General features: G+C 38.5%; 1 protein-coding gene across 4 annotated transcripts in view; it reads left to right on the forward strand.

Moving 5' to 3' along the window:
- rgs12b (regulator of G protein signaling 12b) overlaps positions 1-14898 on the forward strand; it is a 46870-nt gene extending 31972 nt beyond the window's left edge. For 2 of the 4 annotated variants that reach the window (XM_077246549.1, XM_077246550.1), the window contains exons 4-17: positions 180-201; positions 3715-3884; positions 4332-4424; positions 5672-5815; positions 8473-8652; positions 9753-9903; positions 10094-10188; positions 10468-10662; positions 10935-11008; positions 11223-11349; positions 11721-11817; positions 11997-12064; positions 12712-12808; positions 13103-14898. In XM_077246549.1, the coding sequence (XP_077102664.1) occupies positions 180-201; positions 3715-3884; positions 4332-4424; positions 5672-5815; positions 8473-8652; positions 9753-9903; positions 10094-10188; positions 10468-10662; positions 10935-11008; positions 11223-11349; positions 11721-11817; positions 11997-12064; positions 12712-12808; positions 13103-13680 (2091 nt within the window). In that variant the 3' untranslated portion in view covers positions 13681-14898. The remainder of the gene's footprint in view (positions 1-179; positions 202-3714; positions 3885-4331; positions 4425-5671; positions 5816-8472; positions 8653-9752; positions 9904-10093; positions 10189-10467; positions 10663-10934; positions 11009-11222; positions 11350-11720; positions 11818-11996; positions 12065-12711; positions 12809-13102) is intronic. The other 2 variants (XM_077246553.1, XM_077246552.1) reach the window with 1 other exon arrangement.
- Positions 14899-21655: the final 6757 nt, after the last annotated feature.

The raw sequence follows: 21655 nt of genomic DNA on the forward strand, positions 1-21655 counted from the left end.
ATGTCTGAATGAGTGAGGAGGTGTGTGTGTGTGTGTCTGTGAAAGTCTATAGCAGTAAAACAGGAAGAGCTGGTGTGTGTATCATGCCATCAGAGTACCCTGCTATGTTGCAGACTTCAGTGTGTGTTTGTGTTGGTGAATCGAATCACTCACACATGTCTTTCTGTGTTCTCTTGCAGTCTGCGGCTGTCTCCGATGGTGGTGAGTAATCAATTAATGTTTCGATATCAAAACCTCAAATCACATCTGATCCTCTTGATCAATTGTCTGTTTTTCGGTATTTCATTTCATTCCACTTTTCTATCACAGTTTATTTTTACTTTTTACTCCATAAGATCTGTCATATTTTCACTCCTAAACATCTTGGTCTCTTTGGGATCTAATTACGTTTACATTCTTCATATATCCATTACTTTCACCCTCTTGTGCTCTTTTCCTAAACTACTCACATTTCCTCAGTTACTCACAGCTCTTTTCTGATGTCTCGTATCAGTCTCACTGTTGTTTGCTGTGTCTATGCTGTGTTTTCAATGTTAATGTAGTTTGTATATGTAGATCTGTAATGGAGAAAGCTCTACCCAAATGAAGGAGAAAGCAAACACCATTTTGGCTGTCTCTTAGTCGACCTGATCTCTTGATAAGATTGGTTCTCTGTTCCATCTGCCGTCCATCCCCTTAATTTCTGCTCTGTAAGTGCTTGTTGGATGAATTTAGACAAATCAAGACAAAGTCTTTGTGCCATTTTATCGGCATAAACAATGTAATTGAAGTTCTTTTGGCTCTTTTTGAGATCAGTTGCCAACATTATTTGTGATCGGTTTTCCTTTTGAATAACCACAAATGTATTGTATCAGAACAGTATAATGTGCCAAAGCAAATTCTAATGTTTCATTACGTGCCTCTTTAAACCTTCAGCCCAAGTTCCTCATACAAAACCATTAATGAGGAACAGCACCAATGGTTGTATCATAAGTAGTGTGTTGTCTGTGATTCTTCATGCCAGAGCGAGTTGCTGTTTTGGCCTAAATCTCTGCATTTCAAATCCAACTGCACTAGGAGTGAACAAGCCCTAACTACCTCCCGAATCCCCCTTCGATGTCCCAATTAGCATGTGTGAATGTGCCAGGGTTTCTGTGAATGTTTGCTTAACGCTGCCAGTCAGAGTCATAGATCTTTCCTTACGCATAACAAAAGCACATAGGGACAAATGTATGAATGCAAAACTGTGAGGAATTTACTTCAGTGGGCTGTTACATTTACAATCCTGTAGTATCATTTTTAATGTCTGTGTTATCAAGTTGCCTTTCAAACACAACGACCGTGAGAGGATCTGAATTGAGATCAGCTCGTAGTTAACCAGGACAGACAGGCTGGGTCAGTGTTCAGATCCCGTGGCCAGATTTATCCCTTAGAAACTGCTCCAGGATCAATTATCAGCATGGCAGGATGTCGTAAATCGTCCTGTGAAAGCGAAGAGAGAGTGAGTTAAAGGACCACTTCAAATGCTAGTAACACCCATCCATCTTGAGATCAAAGTGCAAATCTCAGGAACCTTTCATTTTCTTCATTTTCTGCTGTCTTTAGACTTCTTGAGCTGTGTTGTAGACGCTTTTACAGTCTTGACCCCTCCTTGTGCAAGACTAGTTAGTTTACGGGTCAATGACATGCTGTAGATTTTTTGGTCTTGATCTATTAATTTATTCAAAAATCAATTCATAAATACAAATACTTGAATGAACCTCTTCTATGATAAACATGTTTTTAATATCTAAATTAAAATTCATTTTCGGTATTTTTTGGGGGAAGAATAAAGAATGCAAAAAATGCATAAAAATGTGAGGGTGATACATTTATATCATAATGAAAAAAGTAAAGTGTTAATTAGTTTGGCATAATCTTTTATTATTATTTTTAAGGGGGAAAAATAACAAAACTAACAAAAATCACTGCGTATTAATATTCAAAAAACTGACCACTGAGTTTTCAAAAATAACATGGTTTGGCTACCGATAATTTTTTTTTTTACAAACTTAAAATATGAAATTATATAATAAGAAACTTCTACACTCTCATGAATGTGAAACGGTCAGTAAAGTGTCTTATGATATCAAATAATTTGACCTTTTTTTGATAAGACAAGGATATTTAAGGTTGTAAAATGTCATGTGGTGTGACTCCTCAAACTATATTTTGAATAAATTTTTATTAATACATTAAAAAAAAAATATATATATATATTATTAATTTAAAAAAATGAATTAATAAATCATAATAACAAAAAAAGAAATTACCTTGAATAAATATATATTTAAAAAAAAAATTGAGAATGAATAAGGTGCATATTTAATTGTGGGCACAACAGGACCAATGGGCATTTTATGCAGTGCAGTCAAATGTAAATCCCCTCATCTGTTTGTGTGTGCATGATTGTCTTCAGTTATGGTGCTACCGGTTGGCTGTACTGGTTCAGCATTAATATGGCAGGTTCCTGTTACCTCTACCTTCTAAGTTTCCCTCCTCTCTCTGCTTTCAATAATTCATCATCTACCCGTTCAGAGCTTTGTGCGCAGGCTACTATCTGTTTACCACTATACTTGCATGTAGGCTCGTCACCGTGTCTGTGTTGTTTAGATAGTTCCTAGTTGCTGATAAAGTTAGCTTCCAGCGTGTACATAAGCTCTATGGACAGTTTAATGGCTGTTCCCCCTCTTCACCGTGGCAGTGTGTGTGTGTAATGTCGGGTGATGGATGTCAAAGCCAATTGGCGTCCAATTGGCATGAAATATTTGGTGAAGTGGCATCACACAGGCTCGTACCAGCTTTACCCAGGTAAGAGGTCGTGCTGATAGTGACCTATGGTCTGTTGAGGTTCTTTCAGAGGGAGTCCATCTGAAAATTTACCATTGGATTTCTTTTGAGTGCTTGTTTTTTAGTGTAGTGTAGTGTTTTTAGTGTTGTTGACTACCTTGCTAAATGCTTATTGATGCTCCTTTCAGTGTTTTTGTGGATTATTTAAGAAAGAGTTCACTCAAGGCATTATTCCTCATCCTTGTGCATACAAGTAACAGTTCATTGCGATATGGAATTAAGTCATATGGATGACTTTTATGCTACTTTTTGTTGTTTATACAGCATGACAACTCATGTTAACTATGAACTGTTTGATTTTTTTCGAGTTCCACAGATAAAATTACAGCATATGAGTTTCGAACAACATGTGGGCGAGTAACTAAGGACTTTTTTTAATATTTAGTGAACTGTGCCTTTAAAGAAGAATGTGCTTTGTAACTTCAATCGATAGTATTTGATTACAAGAGCTTACCGACCACTTCAGAAGAATCACCCAGAAACTAAAAGGAGAGTATCTAATCTGACAGACAGCAGCAGCAGAAGTGTCAGGTGATTTAAGAAATCAGGGTAAGGACTGATGATATAATTTAACATCTCACATCTAGCTCTGACGTTTCTGTTGTTTATTTTCAAACGCAGGTCTATTTTTAGAGTATGGTCTTAAATTAGAACACCCTGACTTTTTACAGGCAGTCCCGATAGGCATTTTCCCGGATTTTGAAGGTGTCAAATGCAAAATGTGAAATAAAATGTAAAAAAAAAAAAACTTCATGTTATTATAAGCTTCTTCTTTAACAAAAATTATTGTGCCTCTGTGTTTGGTGTGAATAATACGTACATTGTTATCTCATTGTTTGTGCCTAGAGCTGAACAGTGTGGACCTGAAAGGCTGCAGCAGTGATAACAGTCTGAACAGCAATGCCAGCCTACCTAGCGTGCAATGCCATAGACGCCACACTGAACGGCGTGTTGCATCATGGGCTGTCTGCTTCGAGCGCCTGCTACAGGATCCTGTTGGTGTCCGATATTTCTCGGTATGTCAAATCTGTCCATGTAATCCTTTTGCAAAGCAGCTGTGTTAAAGACAGCAATATTGTCCTCTAGCGATATTGTCTGAGATTACAAGTTATGCTTTATGCATTTTAATTGAAAATGTGAAGCCCTCAGCTACTTTCCTATCAAAACTTGCATATGTTGTAAAGGCTTTCTCAGCAAGTGTTGCATGAGTAACTTATTGAATTCAAGGTTTCAAACAAAACCACAAGGAAGAGTTTGGAAAGGATTTTCCTTATCTTTAAAACAAGTAATGCCTAGAGAATTTAATGTTGCCAGTGAGTAGATACTAAGACTGTTTTTTCATAGTTGAAAGGTTTTTAATGAAAGACAAAACATGTGAAGAACCATTTTACACAAACAATTTTGTGTATGTTTTGCAGATTAATTACTTAAATATCTTATTTCTTTTTCTCTTCATCCTGCAGGAGTTTCTGAAGAAAGAGTTCAGTGAGGAGAATATTTTATTTTGGCAGGCGTGTGAATATTTCAGCCATGTACCTGAAACAGACAAGAAACAGGTATAAAGTCATAATATTTACAATGTTTCTTTAACCTGGGTACTTGATCATAAATCATATGCTGTAAATCTTTTAATGCTGTTTATTAGATACTTTGGTAACACTTTACTATAAGGTTTCATTAGTTAACATTAGTTAACTATGTTAGTTAACATGAACTAAGAATGAACAATACTTCTACAACATTTATTAATCTTTATTACACGGCTCTGTGGAATACTTGATTCTGATTGGTCAATTGCGCCATCCAGCGGTATGTTATTCTCAGATAACAACCGCTGAAAACAGATAATGAAGGCTCATCGGGGTTACCGAAGTCAGCAGCGCTATACGCTTTCTATGACCGGTATTTCTTCGTTGAAGTTTTGCATTTGGTGAGCTAATAAAATATTAAAACTCAGTCAAATCAATATTTTGTGTACAGTTATTTAATTATGCCATCCAGTATCGTGGACTCGCTCTCTCTTGTTTCATACAAACGCTGCTGTTGCCATTTTGTGACTATTGTTTTGTACACTGTTGGATTATAAAATACAAACAGGTACGATTTTAAAACAGTTTAATCTGAAATCAATATCTCTTAAATCCATAAATATTTATGTGGCGCAATGCTTTGTAATAAGTGGTATGACTGTATACCGTATCTCTTAAATGTCCGTCTTGTTTGAACTTGCCACGCTAGCAACTGCTCTCTCCGCGGAAGCTTTGTGTTTAAAGACCAAATAAAATCAATATTTCGTGTCTAATTATTTACTTGTGTGGCAAGTAGCCGTTTAATTAGCGGGACAATGTGCATCCAGCCGGTTGTTATCTCAGAATAAACCCCCTTCAGGCTGATGCATGACCACTCCTCATCACCCTGTCGGGGGTTTATTCTGAAATAACAACCGGCTGGATGTACATTATCCCTTACTTAATGTTGATTTCAACATTTACTAATACATTATTAAAATGAAAAGTTGTATTTGTTAACTTGAGTTAATGCACTGTGAACTAACATGAACAATCAACCAACAGCTGTATTTTTATTAACTAACACTAACAAAGATAAATTAATACTTTAACAAATGTATTGCTCATGGTTAGTTCATGTTAACGAATGTAACCTTATTATAAAGTGTTACTGATATTTTATGTTCAAAGCAGTCCATTTAGGATACTAAATACACCCTTAATGTGGACAGGATGAAATAAAGGTTTGATATTTGCTGTTTGATTGTGACCTTGTCATAACCTTTGGCCTCCAGCTGTCCCAGAGGGCTAGGGAGATATACAACAGCTTCCTGTCGAGTAAGGCCACCACACCCGTCAACATTGATAGTCAGGCTCAGCTGGCTGACGACATACTCAACGCACCAAGGCCAGACATGTTTAAAGAGCAACAGATACAGGTGAGACAGAAAGTGTTCAAATTAAGATATTTACTGAAAACCTGGGGGTATAACATTGTATTTCTGAATAAAAAGCATTAGAAAAGTATTAACAGAGCTTAAACATTTCCTAGTGCACTGCACATCATAAAGTTTATATCAGGCTGTGTGGGTGTCAGGTCCACCCTGAAGATTTTGAAAGTGTGGAAAATCTCTTTACATGCCTTGACCTGTTTTCTGTCTACTTGATATCTTAGACCAATGAATGTAGAATAATCAGCAAATGATTGAAGTTACTGTTCATGACACATGACAGCATAAAATAAAATTCCCAGAATTATCCAACAATTGCTGTTTTCAAAATGACTGTGTTCCCTCCACTGCATGTCTGTAAGGCTTTACCATCACATCCCCATCTTTGAGGGCTGCTGGCAAGATGTCTAATAATAAAGTATTTTCGGCACTGTGATGTCATAAGAACATGGATGTAGCATCCTGTACACTCCAACCCCATGATAACCGTGAGGAAACCCTCGGGCAATCTTTGTGCAGAATGTGTTCTTATAAAGTGTCTTTGAAGGCAAAGAATCACGTAGCAGCATTTAGAGGCTCCTGTCTGGCTGTCACCTCTTTATCCAAGAACTCTGTAATTCACAGATTCACAGAAATAGGTGCGATATTGCTTTCTTGCGTTATGACAAACTAATAGTTCATCCGCGCTCCAGCACACCAAACCCAGTGTAAAAAATCAGGATAATCAGCATAATTCTGGTATGTTGAAGCATTTCTTTTCACATGGCCTTTAACAAGTCTACTAAAGGAATTTCCGATTTTGAACTCTCATTAAGGAAAATTGCTGAATTAAAGGGTCACTCCACCCATTTCAACATTAATCTTTATTGAAAGTGGGTTATATATGTAGTCGAAATGTAAAAGAAATTTTGAATTTGGTGCCCTCTTGACCGAGAAAAGACAGAAAATAACTTTGGGGCGCATTTGTATGTAAGACAACAACTCCCACAATGCAGCTCCGCAAGCCACAGCTCCGCAAGCCACTCCCACTAATCCAGAACAGCGCAAACATCAGAGAAATCACTCTTCCGTCTACAAGAAGGCTAGCTGCCAAATGAGTTTGAAATTCATTTCACAAAAAACGTCTAGTTAGTTGGCTGTGGCGAGCAGGACGAGGGCGAGGGACGTGAGAGGACGACGCGAGTGATAATGAATGACACCTGTGCAGCGGTCTCATATCTCTCACGGAGGAGCGGAAGCACTAAAGGAACAGGCCTGATTTTATGTTTTGTTTCTGTTGTGTGTGGCCAGCTGGCTTATACTTTTGTTTTGTATTTGTTTATTTTACTATTAAAACGTTCAAATGTTCGCCGGTTCCAGCCTCCTTCTTCCCACAACAACGAACCCCGTTACATTGGCAAACTCATTAGTGAATTACTCGTTTGTATTTCTTTCTATATGGTGAATTATTGCATGATACCTGGATGTTCAGTCAGGCGAAACTAGGATGGTTCACATCACAACACAAACGTCCGTGTGGTCGTCTGATTCAGAGATTTCGTCCAGGAGAAATTGCGATCGTTGAAATTCTCTGCAGCAGACGGACTCTATCTGTGTCCGTAGCGCACAGCGAGAGCACACGCACCAGCAGCCCGCCTCAGCTCGACCCAGTCCGGGCTCCTCGTCCGCGACAGGCAGCCGCCTCCTGATCCTCCATCAGCCTCAGCTGCTCTTCACTATATTGCGGCTCGTAAAGATAGCCACGAACAGCGGATTCGAGCAGCAGAATTTCAAAATCCTCTATTCCATATCATGTTTAGTTTCTTCCGTCATTGTCGTAACTTCCTATATCCACAGCGCTTGTTAGCTTAGCTTATAAACAAGATGGCTGATATTGCTTTCAGTATCTGCAAGTGAAGTCCCACCCACTGATCTGTGATAGCTCTGTTAGCGCATTAGGCACAACCCCCTATGGGCGGGTTTGAAAGGGTGGGAATTTGTGTTTGTAGTCTATACATAAATCCCCCCTTTTTACACTTCCTCCTACAATGACCTCAAATGACGATTTTTGCGTCATTGTAGGAGGAAGTGAAAAAGGTAAATAGTAGATTTCTCTCGTCTCAGGGGAAAATGAAAGAATGTTGCACGACCATTCAATAGTATGACTGGTTGTCTAACAATGGACCTCTTAATGCAAATGGGTGGAGTGACCCTTTAAATTAACATTATATTGGCCACATTTTACAATGTCAAGTACTGTAGCTGTTCAGGATTCTTTGATTAGTTTAAAAGAACAGCATTTATTTAAATCTTTGTAATACTTTTTTTTGTATTTTTTACTGTCACTTTTGATCAATTTAATGCATCTTTGCTAAATAAAAATATTAATTAAAAAAATACTACTAACTTCAAACTTTGAATGGAAGTGTATGTCATCCCAGCTGAGAAGACCCACATTGCTGGTCATCAGCATTTGTTTTTGATAGGGATGCCAGTCCCAGCATGATATGCTGGTGCCCCCACCAGTTTACTTAAGCAGCTTAACCAGCGAGACTAGAAAAAAAATATGCTAGTTGACAAACGTAAAAAATAGGCCTATGCTGGACCAATATGGATTTTCAGCATGCTGATTTTACAGTGCCACTCTTCTTTTTTTTACTCAATAGATCTTCAACTTGATGAAGTTTGACAGTTACACACGCTTCCTAAAGTCCTACCTGTATCAAGAATGTATGCTTGCAGAGGTGGAGGGGCGTCCTCTTCCAGACCCCTACCAGGTCCCCAGTAGCCCCACATCTAAACATAGCACAAGCTCTGACCGCTCTAACCTCTCTACACCTAAAAAGGTAACACACACACACACACACACACACACACACACACACACACACACACACACACACACACACACACACACACACACACACACACACACTTGGTGTTGTTTATTTTGTCTTACACCCTTCATTAGAAAGATGATGGTCTGTTTGCAGTTGACGCATTGACTTCCTTTTAACATAATCACAAAATCAAACAATCTGTGAAGCACATCAAATAAGGATACCTCCAATTATCTCTCAGTGGATGGTTTAGTTATGCCTTCAGTAATGTATGTACATTCATATGTGACTATGTATGAAAATTTATGAATCATAGATTCAACAATGCATAATGCAGTAATGTTTGTAGATGTTATTTATGAAATTTATCAGGAATATTATCTAAATGCTTCACATCATTTGGCTTAAATGTCTTTCTTTAACTATCCTTAAAAGTTATTTGGGAACGGCTTCACACTCATGAGTATTATCTTGTTGTTTTTCAGGTGTGAGATTAAAGCTATTAGCATTCTGTTCTTGTTTGCATAGTTAAGTATTAGTATGGTTCATGGAAGAAGAGAGAATCATCTCATTTATCATCCCAACATGCCTTCCAGTCAGATCTAATTTCAGACAGTAAATTCCTGACCTATATCTTATCAATAGCATATCAGTGTTTCATGTAACATTAGAGTTTCTGGTAACATTTTACAATAAGGTCTCATTTTTTAACATTAGATAATGTATTAATAACATGAACTAATAATTCTGAGCAATACATTTTTATAGTATTTATTAATCTTTGTTAATGTTAGTTAATAAAAATAAGTTGTTTATTGTTAGTTCATGTTAGCTCAGTGCATTAACTAATGTTAACAAACACAACTTTTGATTTTAATAATGTATTAGTAAATGTTGAAATTAACGGTAACTAAGATTAATAAATGCTGTAGAAGTATTGTTCATTCTTAGTTCATGTTCACTAAACTAAATGAAACCTTATTGTAAAGTGTTACAAAGTTTTTCTTTGGCCACCAGAGAGAATTTTTATTATTATCTGCATCTTGGATCTTTGTGTAACACCTTTATTTTTGAGTATGGAAAATAATGTATCACTTTTTTTGAAGGTGCAGGACGACAAGAAAAGTAAATTGGGAAGGTCACTGAATGAAGACAGCAGAGATGAACATAGCGATAAAAAGAAAAGCATTTTCTTCTCTTGGTCCAGAAATAGAAGTTTCGGAAAAGGATCTAAAAAGAAGGACCTTGGAGACTACAGTAAGTGGAGGACATCAGTGACAATTTTGTTATGTAGTTTCATTACATTTACAGTGCAATTACGATGCTCATAAACTTTTGCATTTTTGTTTATGTGCTTCTCATCTCCTTGAATATTTCCTCCAGTTTGTCCAATTCCCCTGCATTTTCCAGGTTGTCATTTATGAATGTTATTTGTCTTTCACTACAGGCTTTACGGGTAGTAACGGACGGAGAGAATCACAGGGCTCTTTGTCATCTGGTGCGAGTTTGGAACTGGCTACCTCTGGTTCTGGAAAAAACGAGGTGGGTCATGCATCTGACTCAAGCTGATGTTGGTCTGTCTATGATTATTAGTATTTTGTTAAAATGACCAAATATATATATTTTTTGTATTAAAACAACCCAATCAATTCATAATAATGATGTTATTATTAAAATCGTTATATTGTGTACTTTTCTTGTATATTTATTTCTTTTAAGAATATATCTTCCAATTATTTTCTCCAATTTAATATAACTGAATTAAAAAAAATATTTCATTTATTTGCATTGTTCATTCATTTGTGTTCCTCTGTCTGACAGGGTGAGGTGTCACGTAACTCCATGTCGTTGTCCGAGCGTACGGTGCGTCACTGTAACATAAATCTTCCGGATGGCTCATGCTGCTCAGTACCCATCAGGCCTGGCGTCTCCATCAGAGAGGTGCTCTTAGGCTTGTGCGAGAAGCTCAGTATTAATCTGGCTGCTGTGGATCTCTTCCTAGTGGGAGGGGAAAAGGTAACATGCATATTATACTGTAGTTCAGATAACCAAAGCAGGGTGCTAATTGTGTTTTGTGATAAAACTATTCTATAATGATCAATAATTAAGGTACCGTCAGTTTTGCATTTGATTTTGTCTTGCCTACCTTTTTAGGTTTAAGGTTACAAGGTGGTTTCAGTATGTGTGTTTTTGTGCTGAATGCTGCATTTATGTGTGTGTGTGCATCTGCATCATTTGATACTGCAATGCTGTAATAGACTATAATAGCATGTATTGTCCTTGTAAAGCCTTTAGTGTTGGACCAGGACTGCATGACACTATGCTCCAGAGATCTGCGGCTGGAGAAACGTACGCTATTCCGGTACACACCCGTTTATCTGTTTTTTTTTCTCTGTCTGTCTGTCTGTCCATTCATTCATTCCTTCATCTATGATTTTTTTATCTGTCTTTATGTATTAATTTCTATTTTTACATTTCAAACCTAACTGAAGTCATTCATTATCTAACATTCATCAGGATTCCGTTTATTAAAGTTTATTTACCTTAACTTCTCTTTCTCCATCTCTCCCTCACAGATTGGATCTGGTGCCTATAAATCGTTCTGTTGGGCTGAAAGCGAAACCTACTAAGCCGGTTACAGAAGTGTTGAGACCAGTGGTGGCCAAATATGGCCTGAACTTAGGAGACCTGGTGGCCAGGATAGTGAGTTAAACATTTTTTTATTGTTTACATGAGGAAAATATAGTTTAATGGATGTATCCTTCGTTATTATGTGGGCATGTATCAATATTGTGCATAAAACTATTTATATTTATGTTCCTGGGAGAGCCCTTCTTATAAAGTCATTTTTTTATTTATTTACACAAGCTGCTCAATGATTAGTTATTGCCACTTTTAACAGAATACATTCAGAGCTTAACTGATTTGTCATAGCATTGTATTATATGGAGGATGAAATTAGTGGACTAGAGTGCGAAATGGAGGAAATTGGACTACTGCATCATAACATGTGAAATATGATGATTTTATGAAATGGATATGAATTAAATATGTTGATCTTCTTGTGTGGGCAGAGTGGAGAGAAAGAGCTCCTGGATCTTGGGCTTCCTATATCTAATCTAGATGGACTGAGGGTGGTTCTGGAATTAGGAGACCACGTTCAAGGAAAAGGCAAGATGCTTACACACATAGGACAGACATCATTCCCACCATCCAATTTGATTATCTGATTTCAAAGATAAGAATTTGACACCATAGAAAAAATGTAAATACTTTACTGTGTAGTGTTAAAATAGTTTGCTTGTAATTAACTTGATCAGAATGAGTTTACGCTCTCCCTCTCTAAACAGACAAACAAAAGCTGGTCTCATCTAAAAGTCATGGCCCAACTCTGTCTACGCGAAGCCAGTCTGCCACAGTAAGACCTCAATCTCCTGAACATTCACTTCAATCTCCTCTCTTTCTTTCTTTGTGTTTTTTGGCCTGTGTGTGGGGAGTCTGTGCATGGCTGGCTCCCCTATTCTTTCCTCTGGTCTGAAGGCTATGTGTATCTGTGCATTTCTGGGCATTTGGATGATCTAACCCATCTTCTCGAATCACAGCAACCCATCTCTTACCACTTCCTTTCCTTCAACACACCACACCGTTGTGAGGGGATAGCAGCCTCTGTCCGCCAAGAGTTCCTTAGTTCAAGGGTTGCCCCCTTGTACAGACTCTCTAGTCTTTATAGTTACTGATAGCTGTGTGATATGTTGAGAGAAGTGGTGGAAAGACAAGAGAAAGTGAAGCGTGGATGTTCAACGATGTTGGGTGTTGTGGTGGCATGCTGTGCTGGTGGTGGTTTTTCTGCAGTGAGATGCTGTGCTGTATGGAGATTGACTTTAGTATGCTTGCACAAGTAGAGTGAGTATGTACACTCGCTTTAGTGGTAGTTACTAGAGACCCACCCAGTGCCCCTACGATCCCCCTGTAGTTTTAGCCCTGTTCCCTAGAGAAAGCCTCGCAGAAGAGGCGGTTCTCATCCACGCACCCTAAATGTGCCCCATTCTCATTGTCGCTACCCAGGGGGAGGACAAAGCGGCAGGAAAGGCTTCGGCTGTGAAAACCAGGGCCCAAGTGGAAAAGCAAAAACAGAAAAAGCTTAATATAGATGAAGCTGAAGGTAAAAAAACTATTCCCCTTTCACTTTCTTGAATAATCTCTCTTTCTTTGACCTAGTTAAGCGCAGATGTTGATCCTGGCTACATCTTATGCTAACAAAGTCTCTGTAGCAACACTGGCTGATGTAGCTAATGCTAACACAAGCACACTTTGAACTGGCAGCTGCAGGTAATCTGTTGCCGAGGTCTTGCAAGAATGCTTTCTATCTCACGCTTGCTGTAATGTGTCAAAAGTGTGTCGCTTGTCACATTTCAACAAATAAAATGGTTTAAAATTGTGTGTGTTGTCCAACCAGAATTCTTCGAGCTCATATCCAAAGCACAGAGCAACAGAGCTGACGACCAGCGGGGCTTGCTGAAAAAATCCGACCTTGTCCTTCCTGACTTCTTGCGCCTTGACACGGAAGCAGACGCCAACAATCTCAGCTCCACCCCCGTCTCCCACAAGAACCGGCCCCGATCAAAGGAGAATGGCTCTGCCCTCAGCGCCAGCCACCAATCGCAGAGCTTAGATTCAACAGTGGAGGGCAAAGTGCCTAGACGAGCCCTAATGCCTCCCAGTAGCGCTCTCAAAAACAACACAGACCGAAATCCACCACCATTCAGTTCCTCACTATCCCCGATTCCGCACTCGCAAAAAGGGGGCTCGTCCAGGATCACAGACTGGAGGAGCGACGGAGGGGTCCGGGTGCTGGAGGAAGAGGAGAGCGGCACGGACCTGACATTTGTCGCCGAAGGCGACATCACAAGCCCTAACAGCTCTCTCCTTCACCAGTCCCCCTATCCTCTCCCTGCTTACCCAGAACGGCAATACCTCCTAAGGGAGGGCACTTACCAGGAAAGCTGGAATCGATCAGGTACCTCTCCTGTGTGAACAATCTACTCTCGCATGTTATCCTCACCTCTTTTTGGGCCCTCCTGAAGATGTGTGTGATTTCTGAGTGCTGTGGATTGCTGTGCTTTTCATCGTAAGCCCTGTGCCAAACCCTGGCAAAACCTCCTCCTTCCTATGTACATTTGACACCCTTTAAGCACTTTAACGAAGAATCGAAAAAGAGACTTCTACCCACAATGCATTCAATGGTTTATTTTCCTCCCTGAAAGTATTTTTAAACAACCAGCCACACAAAATCTTGACAATCATTAACTTCCATGGCTTTTTTTCCTCTGAGGGAAACAATATAGTTATTGTAGCCAGTCTGACTTATTTGAGGTCAGTAGTGAACTGAAGCGATCTTGCTCGTCTTCTGCATATCTCTGCCCTGTGGCTCATCACATGAAGGCCTTAACAGGAGCCATTACTGACAGAACTAAACATGTGATAATTCTTCTTTGACACTAAATATAAACTACATACCAGACGTGGAGTGTTTGAGGTGTCAAGCACCCTCGTTTACGCATGAATATATTTATCTGTTGTTCAAAAAGTTGTTCAAATGATGTGAATACACAAATGGATAAAAACAAACAAGCACAATCAGTTTTAGTACGACAGAGGCCTCGCCTTACCTCTCTGTGGCGACCAGTAGCGTGCCTTCCATGAACCTGTCCATGAAACCTAAATATTGACAAAGAGTCTTCTGTAACTCCTCATGACCTCACATTTCTACATTTCAATCTAAAATGGAGAACTCAGAGCTTATTTTTGTTTTTTATTTTTTCCATCGTATTCTTACAAAAATGCAATTCAACAATGTGCAGCTACGCAGATCACTTCCTTTTTATCACCATTACTTCCAAGTTTTTTTAAGCTACGGTATCATATGTTATGTATTTAATCGTGTAATATAATCCTAAAAAAGGATTAATTTATCCCAGATGAAACTTAAGTGTATCTTCCTGAATGACAAAATACTAAATGTGTACATAGTTTCTGTTACAGCTGTGTGATTTATTGCTATGTTGAGTAGCCAACATTGTTGAATTGCCCTCCATTCTGTTCATTCTGACACTGAAATCATTTTCAGTTTTCTGTAGCAGTCTTTTTTGTAGAAGACCAATATTTCTGCTCAGATTGATATTTCTGCAAACTTGTAAATAGAGTTAAATAAATGTTAGGGGTGAGATCTCTCTCCCTTCCTCTCGTTGTTTACTTCTTGTTCCGATTTCTTTCCAATAACAGTTTTACCATTTTTACAATCTCTCAGGCCTAGAACATACTACAAGTACATAAACAATTCACTTCATCTACACCAGTTTGACATTAGGCCTATCCATTGTTGTATAATTCAATAGCAGCGCAAGTGCATGTTACATTCTCAGACTTGCCACTAGGGATGCTATAAAGGGCGTTAACTTACACTGGTTGCTTCAGGTCAGCTACTGTCATGGCGGAGTATTCGTTTGAAAGGAATCTTGCTGTGAAAGTTTGATCATACTCCATAAACGTCACAAAAATTCATTGTAGAGTTCCGAAATTCAATTTTCGGAACTCTACAATGGCAATTTGATGGATAAGCATTGATGTTTAAGTACTTCTGTAGAGAATGTTTAGGGTCTTCATGATGTCACATACACACTTCGGTGAGTAACATACTGAATGGGGATTAGTAAATAATACTTTCTGGCATATTTTGGTAGTGTTATATGAAATCACACCTCAAGAACGTGGAGAACTGATCTGGGGAGGCTAAATCACCAGGACTTCTCTTAGGAAACCAAGTTTATCATTTTAACCTTTACCACAAGTACACTACATTTTTTTAATTTTGTGGTCAATAAGATTTTTTTTTTTTTTTTGCAAAGGCACAAGTGACAGTAAAGACTTGCAATATTTCTACTGTTTGATAATGATACGAAATGTTTCTTGAGCCATCTCAGGAATAAATTACATTTGTTATATAAAACGAATTAAAATAGAAAAGTTATTTTAAATTGTAATAATAATATTTCACAATATCACTGTTTCACTTTATTTCTGATCAAATACTGTAAACGCAGCCTTTGTGAGCTGAAGGCACTTCTTTCAAAAGCATTAAAAAAAACATTAATTTGTGTTTAGTATTATTTAAGTGTAAACAGTACCACATCCTTCAGAGTTCAAGGAAAGACAGAAGCCCAAATAATTCTGAGATAAGATAGTTTATCATTTCCTTTTCCTGTTATTGAATGAAGAATACAACGATTGGAAAGCATGGACTGCACAGCTTATTGCATGATGAAACTCTGCTCTCAGAAGCGTTCTTTAATATCTCCTTCACATTCCCCTCACCCCACTTCCCCCACCCTCTGTTTTGTGCTGTTTGAGTGAAGCCGTTCTCAGTGCATTAGCTATGCACAGAGGCCCAGTTAAAGTGAATGGCTGGTTAGGCAGGCTTTGTGTTGTTTGGATGCCGGTTCTGGGCTCAGACAAAACCAGCCTCTGTTTCCCTTCACTGGTCCCTCTCTCATCCTCCACCAGAGGAAGTGTCCTAATTCAGCATTGTCTCCCTGGGTACTTTTTCACGCTCCAAAAGAAGGGATACCCTCTATAGACAGAAAGCATAATGCTGTCGTAATTTGACCATGAAGCCAAATTATTGCGCGATTCCTCCTCCTGGTGCTCTCTTGTTTTATATATTCTAATATCTTTAGTCATTTTATCATGTGAGAACTGCTATGTAGCCTACTCTCCTTTTTTGTTTTATTGCATTAATGTCAGCAAGAACTGTTTGCTCTGTGGTTTGCTAGACAAATTTTCAACTCTGGATTTGAATAAAGTGTTGTGATTACAGGTGATTAAGAGAAGAAATAGACGTGTCCTGAGTGATGGAACACTTTTATTGAAGATGTATTCACAGGTCCTGATGACTCAGGCCAGACAGCCTGAAAATAATAGGAGCTACTTATAGACCAATAAAACACTAGTTTCATGATGTATGTGGTAAAGAATAAGGTGTTTAAAGCTATGAGTAAGAAATTCATTGTAAGAACATGTCTTCCAATTTATAAAGCCACAATATATCCCATCATGCTTCCAATATCCCAACGTTTTGAAATGAGGTAACAAGTGACTTATTTGTAGTCTAGTAGTCAGTGGGGAAATATGTTTTGTTATTAAAAATATAACTATTCAATGGTATAGTGTATAATTTAAACAGATTTAATAAGTCAATTATGTTTGCTCAAAAACACAGAGGGGTTTTAAATAGATTAGCGATTTTGATTATTTGCACATTATAGCAAACTTTAACAGGAAAGTGTCAGCTAGTAAATGAAAGAAAGTTAAGTTAAAAACAATATTCTAACATAGTAGAGGGACTTTGAATCATTTTTGTGAATCCATGTGTTTAAATTAATTGTACGAGCGATCCAAATTTTCCAGCGCTACACGAGGAGCGTTTAGGGTGAACCAGTTTATTGGAACGAATCAGATTTTTCTATAGATAAGCGAGATCGAGGAGCATTTAAGGTGGGCCACTTTGATTATTTCCTCTGCTGAGACATTACGGTTCACACAAAAAAAAGGAAGAAAAAAAACACCCCAAAAAAAAGAAAGAAACACAATGGCTGCGTCCGCAATCGCATACTCTCTTGAGTAGGTGCTTATTTTGAATAGGTAATCAGTTCACGACACGACCGCTAAAAAAGTACTTTTTTATATAGTATGAATGTAATCTGGATGCACTTCATTTGTCCATCACATGCACACTTCAGAATCTCGCCGGAAGTAGGTCATCTCGGTACTTTTTGCCTACTCATTAATGAGTACTGTGAATTCAGACATACTTCTTTTGTCACATAGCCTACTGTTTTTCGCCTGTGTAGGCCAGGGATTGGAAACGTCAGTCCTGGAGGGCCACTGTCCTGCAGAGTTTAGCTCCAACCCTGAAAAAAAAAGAAGGAAACAAACCCCTCACCTGCCTGTAGCCTTAGTGATCCTGAAGACATTGATTAGCTTGTTCAGGTTTGTTTGATTAGGGTTAGAACTAAACTCTGCAGAACAGCAGCCCTCCAGGACCGATGTTCCCCTTCCCTGATGTAGGCTATATAGTAGGGAAGTATGCAATTTCGCATGCAGCCCAAACCTGAAGTTAAGAAACAAACAACAACAAAAAACATCTTTTATGATGTACGGACCAACACCCAGAGCTTGTTTGGTGCGCGTTCACACTTATTATTCAAATAAACCGCACTAATGGAGCAATCGCGCCAGAGTTAATTTCAGGGTGCTTTCACACTAGCACTTTTTGGTATGCACCAGGGTTCGATTGACTGTTTTCTGAACTCAGGTGTGCACCCGCGAAATATACCCGAGTCCACATATAAAGGGTGGTCTGGGGTAGTTCACTGCTGGTATGAATGCAATCGTACTAAATATTGGAAGTGAAACGTAATTAATGACGTATGATCTGATAAAATTGTTTGGGCCCTATTATACATTCAGCGCAATGCAATGCCAGGTGCGACGCAAGTGTTTTTTTGCAAGTTTCAGCCTATCATTTTCACGTCCTGCGTTACGTTGTTTAAATGGGAAATGCTCTTGCGCCCATGGTCTGAAAACAAGGTGTGTTCGGGCACATTGTACACTTTGTCCCATAGAAGGTCTGTTTGCACGCTTTAACCTCGCGCACAAGCAGATCCATTTCCTTGCAAGAGAAGTGTTCAGTTTTTCTGCTTGCAAATTCCACCATGTAAATAGCAAAACTGCCATGGCCTGAGTGCAATGGCTTTTAAAGGGAATGGGAGATGAGACTCTGGGGCCGGTTTCACAAAGATAGGTGTTGACTATGGCTTAGATATAGAAGATAGTCAGACTTCAGATAGACATCAAAATCAGACCGTTGCACAAAGCACTTAAGACTCTGACTATCTTAAGTAGGACTACACTGCAATGCATTCTGGGTAAAATAAGACACTTTTCAAAACAAAAGCATATTCAACCGCTCAGTGCAGTTTACCCCAGTGGAAAATATGTGTTTGTTGGAGGAGTATAACAGTTACAAGGACATTTTACTTGGAAAATTTAGCGGAGAATGTAGTAACAAGAAGAAATGTTTAATTTGGATAGAGATAGCTACGACAGTTAACAGCGCTAATCCGACCGTTGAGCGGAGCGTTAAAGACGTAAAGAAAAGAAAAGTCCCCATTATTATGTATTGCCAATAGGTTACTGCGGTCCCTAAAAACCTTTTCCCTTCTCATAGCTCTCTCCATAACGTCGTCAGCAAACCACAACTTATGAGCCATTTTCCCTTTTCTTTTGGCTGTAATGTAACTGATTGTTACTGCTGCTTGCCAAGGTAACATAGAGTCTTAGACCTAAGTTAGCCTGGGGGTAAGGTGTCTAATTTTTTTGGTCTAAATTAAGTCAGACTTTATTTTTGTGAAACAGTCTAACTTGTATTAGACTAGTCTATAAGCAAATTTTAGACTTGTCGAACACTATAGACCGGTCTAATAGCTTTGTGATACCGGCCCCTGATTGGTTTATTACAAGTTACACCCAAAACACACCCATTACTAATTAAGAGAACAGGGACAACCCTTTTAGACCATGCGCCAGGCGCACGGACCATTTTTCACGTCACTAAACCATAGACAGTAAAAGAAAAGGACACAGCGACCCCATTGATTTCAACAGGAAGACTGAAGCCCGATTATTGCACTTCATGCCTGATGGCTGAGCGACTGCGCAGGCTCAAACTGAGCGTGACGACAGTCTGACAGTTGTAAATCTTCTAGTAGCTGTGTCAAGACAAATCTGAATCACCTAATTCCTCAAAAACGTTGTTGAAATATTTTTGTCCTGTTGCTTTTATGGACTCTATCTATCTCTATCTCTATCTACGGGCTTCTCCCAAGGGAGAAGCCCATAGATAATGAGTCCATAAAAGCAACGGGACAAAATATTTCAACAACGTTTTTGGGGAATTGGAAATAATTCGGTAGGCTATGTGGCAAGTGAATACATATGAAGTGATTAACGTTGGCAATTGTCACGCACAGCTACTAGAAGATTTACGTCTGTCAGACAGGTTGCTCACGTCATCAATCTTAGTTTGAGTCGGTTTGAGTCTGCGCGTCAGGAACGGAAGTGCTCAAAAATCGCTAAAAATGGCCTTCAACTGTCTCAACTGAGTTCCAATGAGATGGCTCTGTCCACTTCTTATACTGTCTATGCTTGCACTAAACTAGCAAAATTGGATTCGGACACGCCTAAGTGCACTTGCGCCCTTTGCTTTAGACCATCCGCTTAGATAGTTAAAATAGAGCCCTTTGTGTGTGTTCTCGGTCACTCCTGACAAGCGTGACTGATGCACTGCAAACAGAGAGAATGTAGGCTATATGTCGTTATGTGCTAAAGCTTTGAAAACGAATCCAAAAGTAAAAAAGAAAAAAGTAAAAAAATATATTATATTCTTACCAAACACCTATTGAAATGCTTGGTGAAGTCAGATGGTTTGGGATATTAGGAAGATTGACAACAATTATTTAGTGTTATGTAGTAGTGGCTACTTTTTTTATGTTTTAAAGAAATTAAACAGATTAGGCCTATAGGATATCATCCTTTGCTACTTACTGAAATTGATATTTAAAAACAAAACTGCTTGAACTTGGTAATTTTACTTAAATTTTAACTGTAAAGAAACAGAGATATTTTTTGTTGGCCGAAGAATCCCATCTGGATACTAATCTCCACTCATTTCGCAGCATGTGAAGGACCCAAATCCACAGCCATGTCCCAGTGTTTGTCTAAGACTTTTAAACCCGACACGTTTTAAACATCTGCTTAAACTTCTATAACAGGAAGTCTTCTTTTTTTTTTACCCCCCATGAAGAGTCAGAAAGAGAATCCCTTCAAACTAACCATGGTCACTGCGGACTCTTCTATTGTTTCGCAGTTATACTCACTTTTACAGTGTTCTTTGAATCTCGTGGTGATGAGCAGAAGTTTACAATGTTTGTAAAGCAAGTCTTAGGGGGGTTGTAAATTGCACAAATATGGCCAAAACAGAAGTTATCGGCAATTCACCAATCGCATCAATACTGAGAGGGAAACTTTGATCATCATCATAAGTGAGATCTTGAAAAGAGATGGTGCTCCATCTAGTGGCCGAGATATATTATTATTATTGAATTACTGCCTGTAAAACGCATGACAGTAATGTACTAATAATGTGACAGTTTAGACTTGGATTAGTTAGTTTGAAGATAAGTGCAATTAATTGATCATCAGTGTTATTGTAATATGAAGAGCGTTTATCACTTCCTTGAAGATATATGATCTTAATGCGTCTAAGGAAGACTAATAATGACCAATACAGGGTTTGCAAATAAAAAGAGCACAATGCCACAAGGGGGCAGTGTGTAACTCTAATCACTCAACAATAAAAAACGGCTCAAATTCAGTAGCCTACGTACACCATGATGTGCACAACCAAACTCAGTTCTGTCTGCATCATCCACATTTTTTCCTCTAACGCATATCTGCAACAGTTAGCAGTGTGTATTGATAGCCGTATCTTCCTTTAACTATATGAATGTCATTCACAATCTGATGAAAGACCATAGACACTAATGAAAATCGATGGACACACTTTAGGGATATTTTTGAGCATGTTTGAGTTTGCATTTGGTCTGAATGAGTCTTCTTAGTGAACATTAACAGCTTTAAATCAAGCTAACAAGTCATGCTACTCATCTCATCATGTGCTGCACTTTCTGCTAGTCCAACTCAATTGCATGTCGCTAAGCAACCTGGTGAGCTATGCATGTATTAGTGTTTTATATCTGTTCTGCTGAACAAAAACAAGCTTGCTGGTTGGCTTTTTTTCTTCTTCTTTTTTCTCATTGTGACGCGTTAATGCGCAGAAGAGCAGAAGCCAAAATATCAGCCTTGAATCAGTTTTTATTGGTCAAACATACAA

The sequence above is a fragment of the Siphateles boraxobius genome, unplaced genomic scaffold (genome assembly GCF_051911475.1).
Source record: "Siphateles boraxobius isolate OS27281-9 unplaced genomic scaffold, OSU_SipBor_1 29, whole genome shotgun sequence".
Classification (NCBI taxonomy): Eukaryota; Metazoa; Chordata; class Actinopteri; order Cypriniformes; family Leuciscidae; genus Siphateles; species Siphateles boraxobius.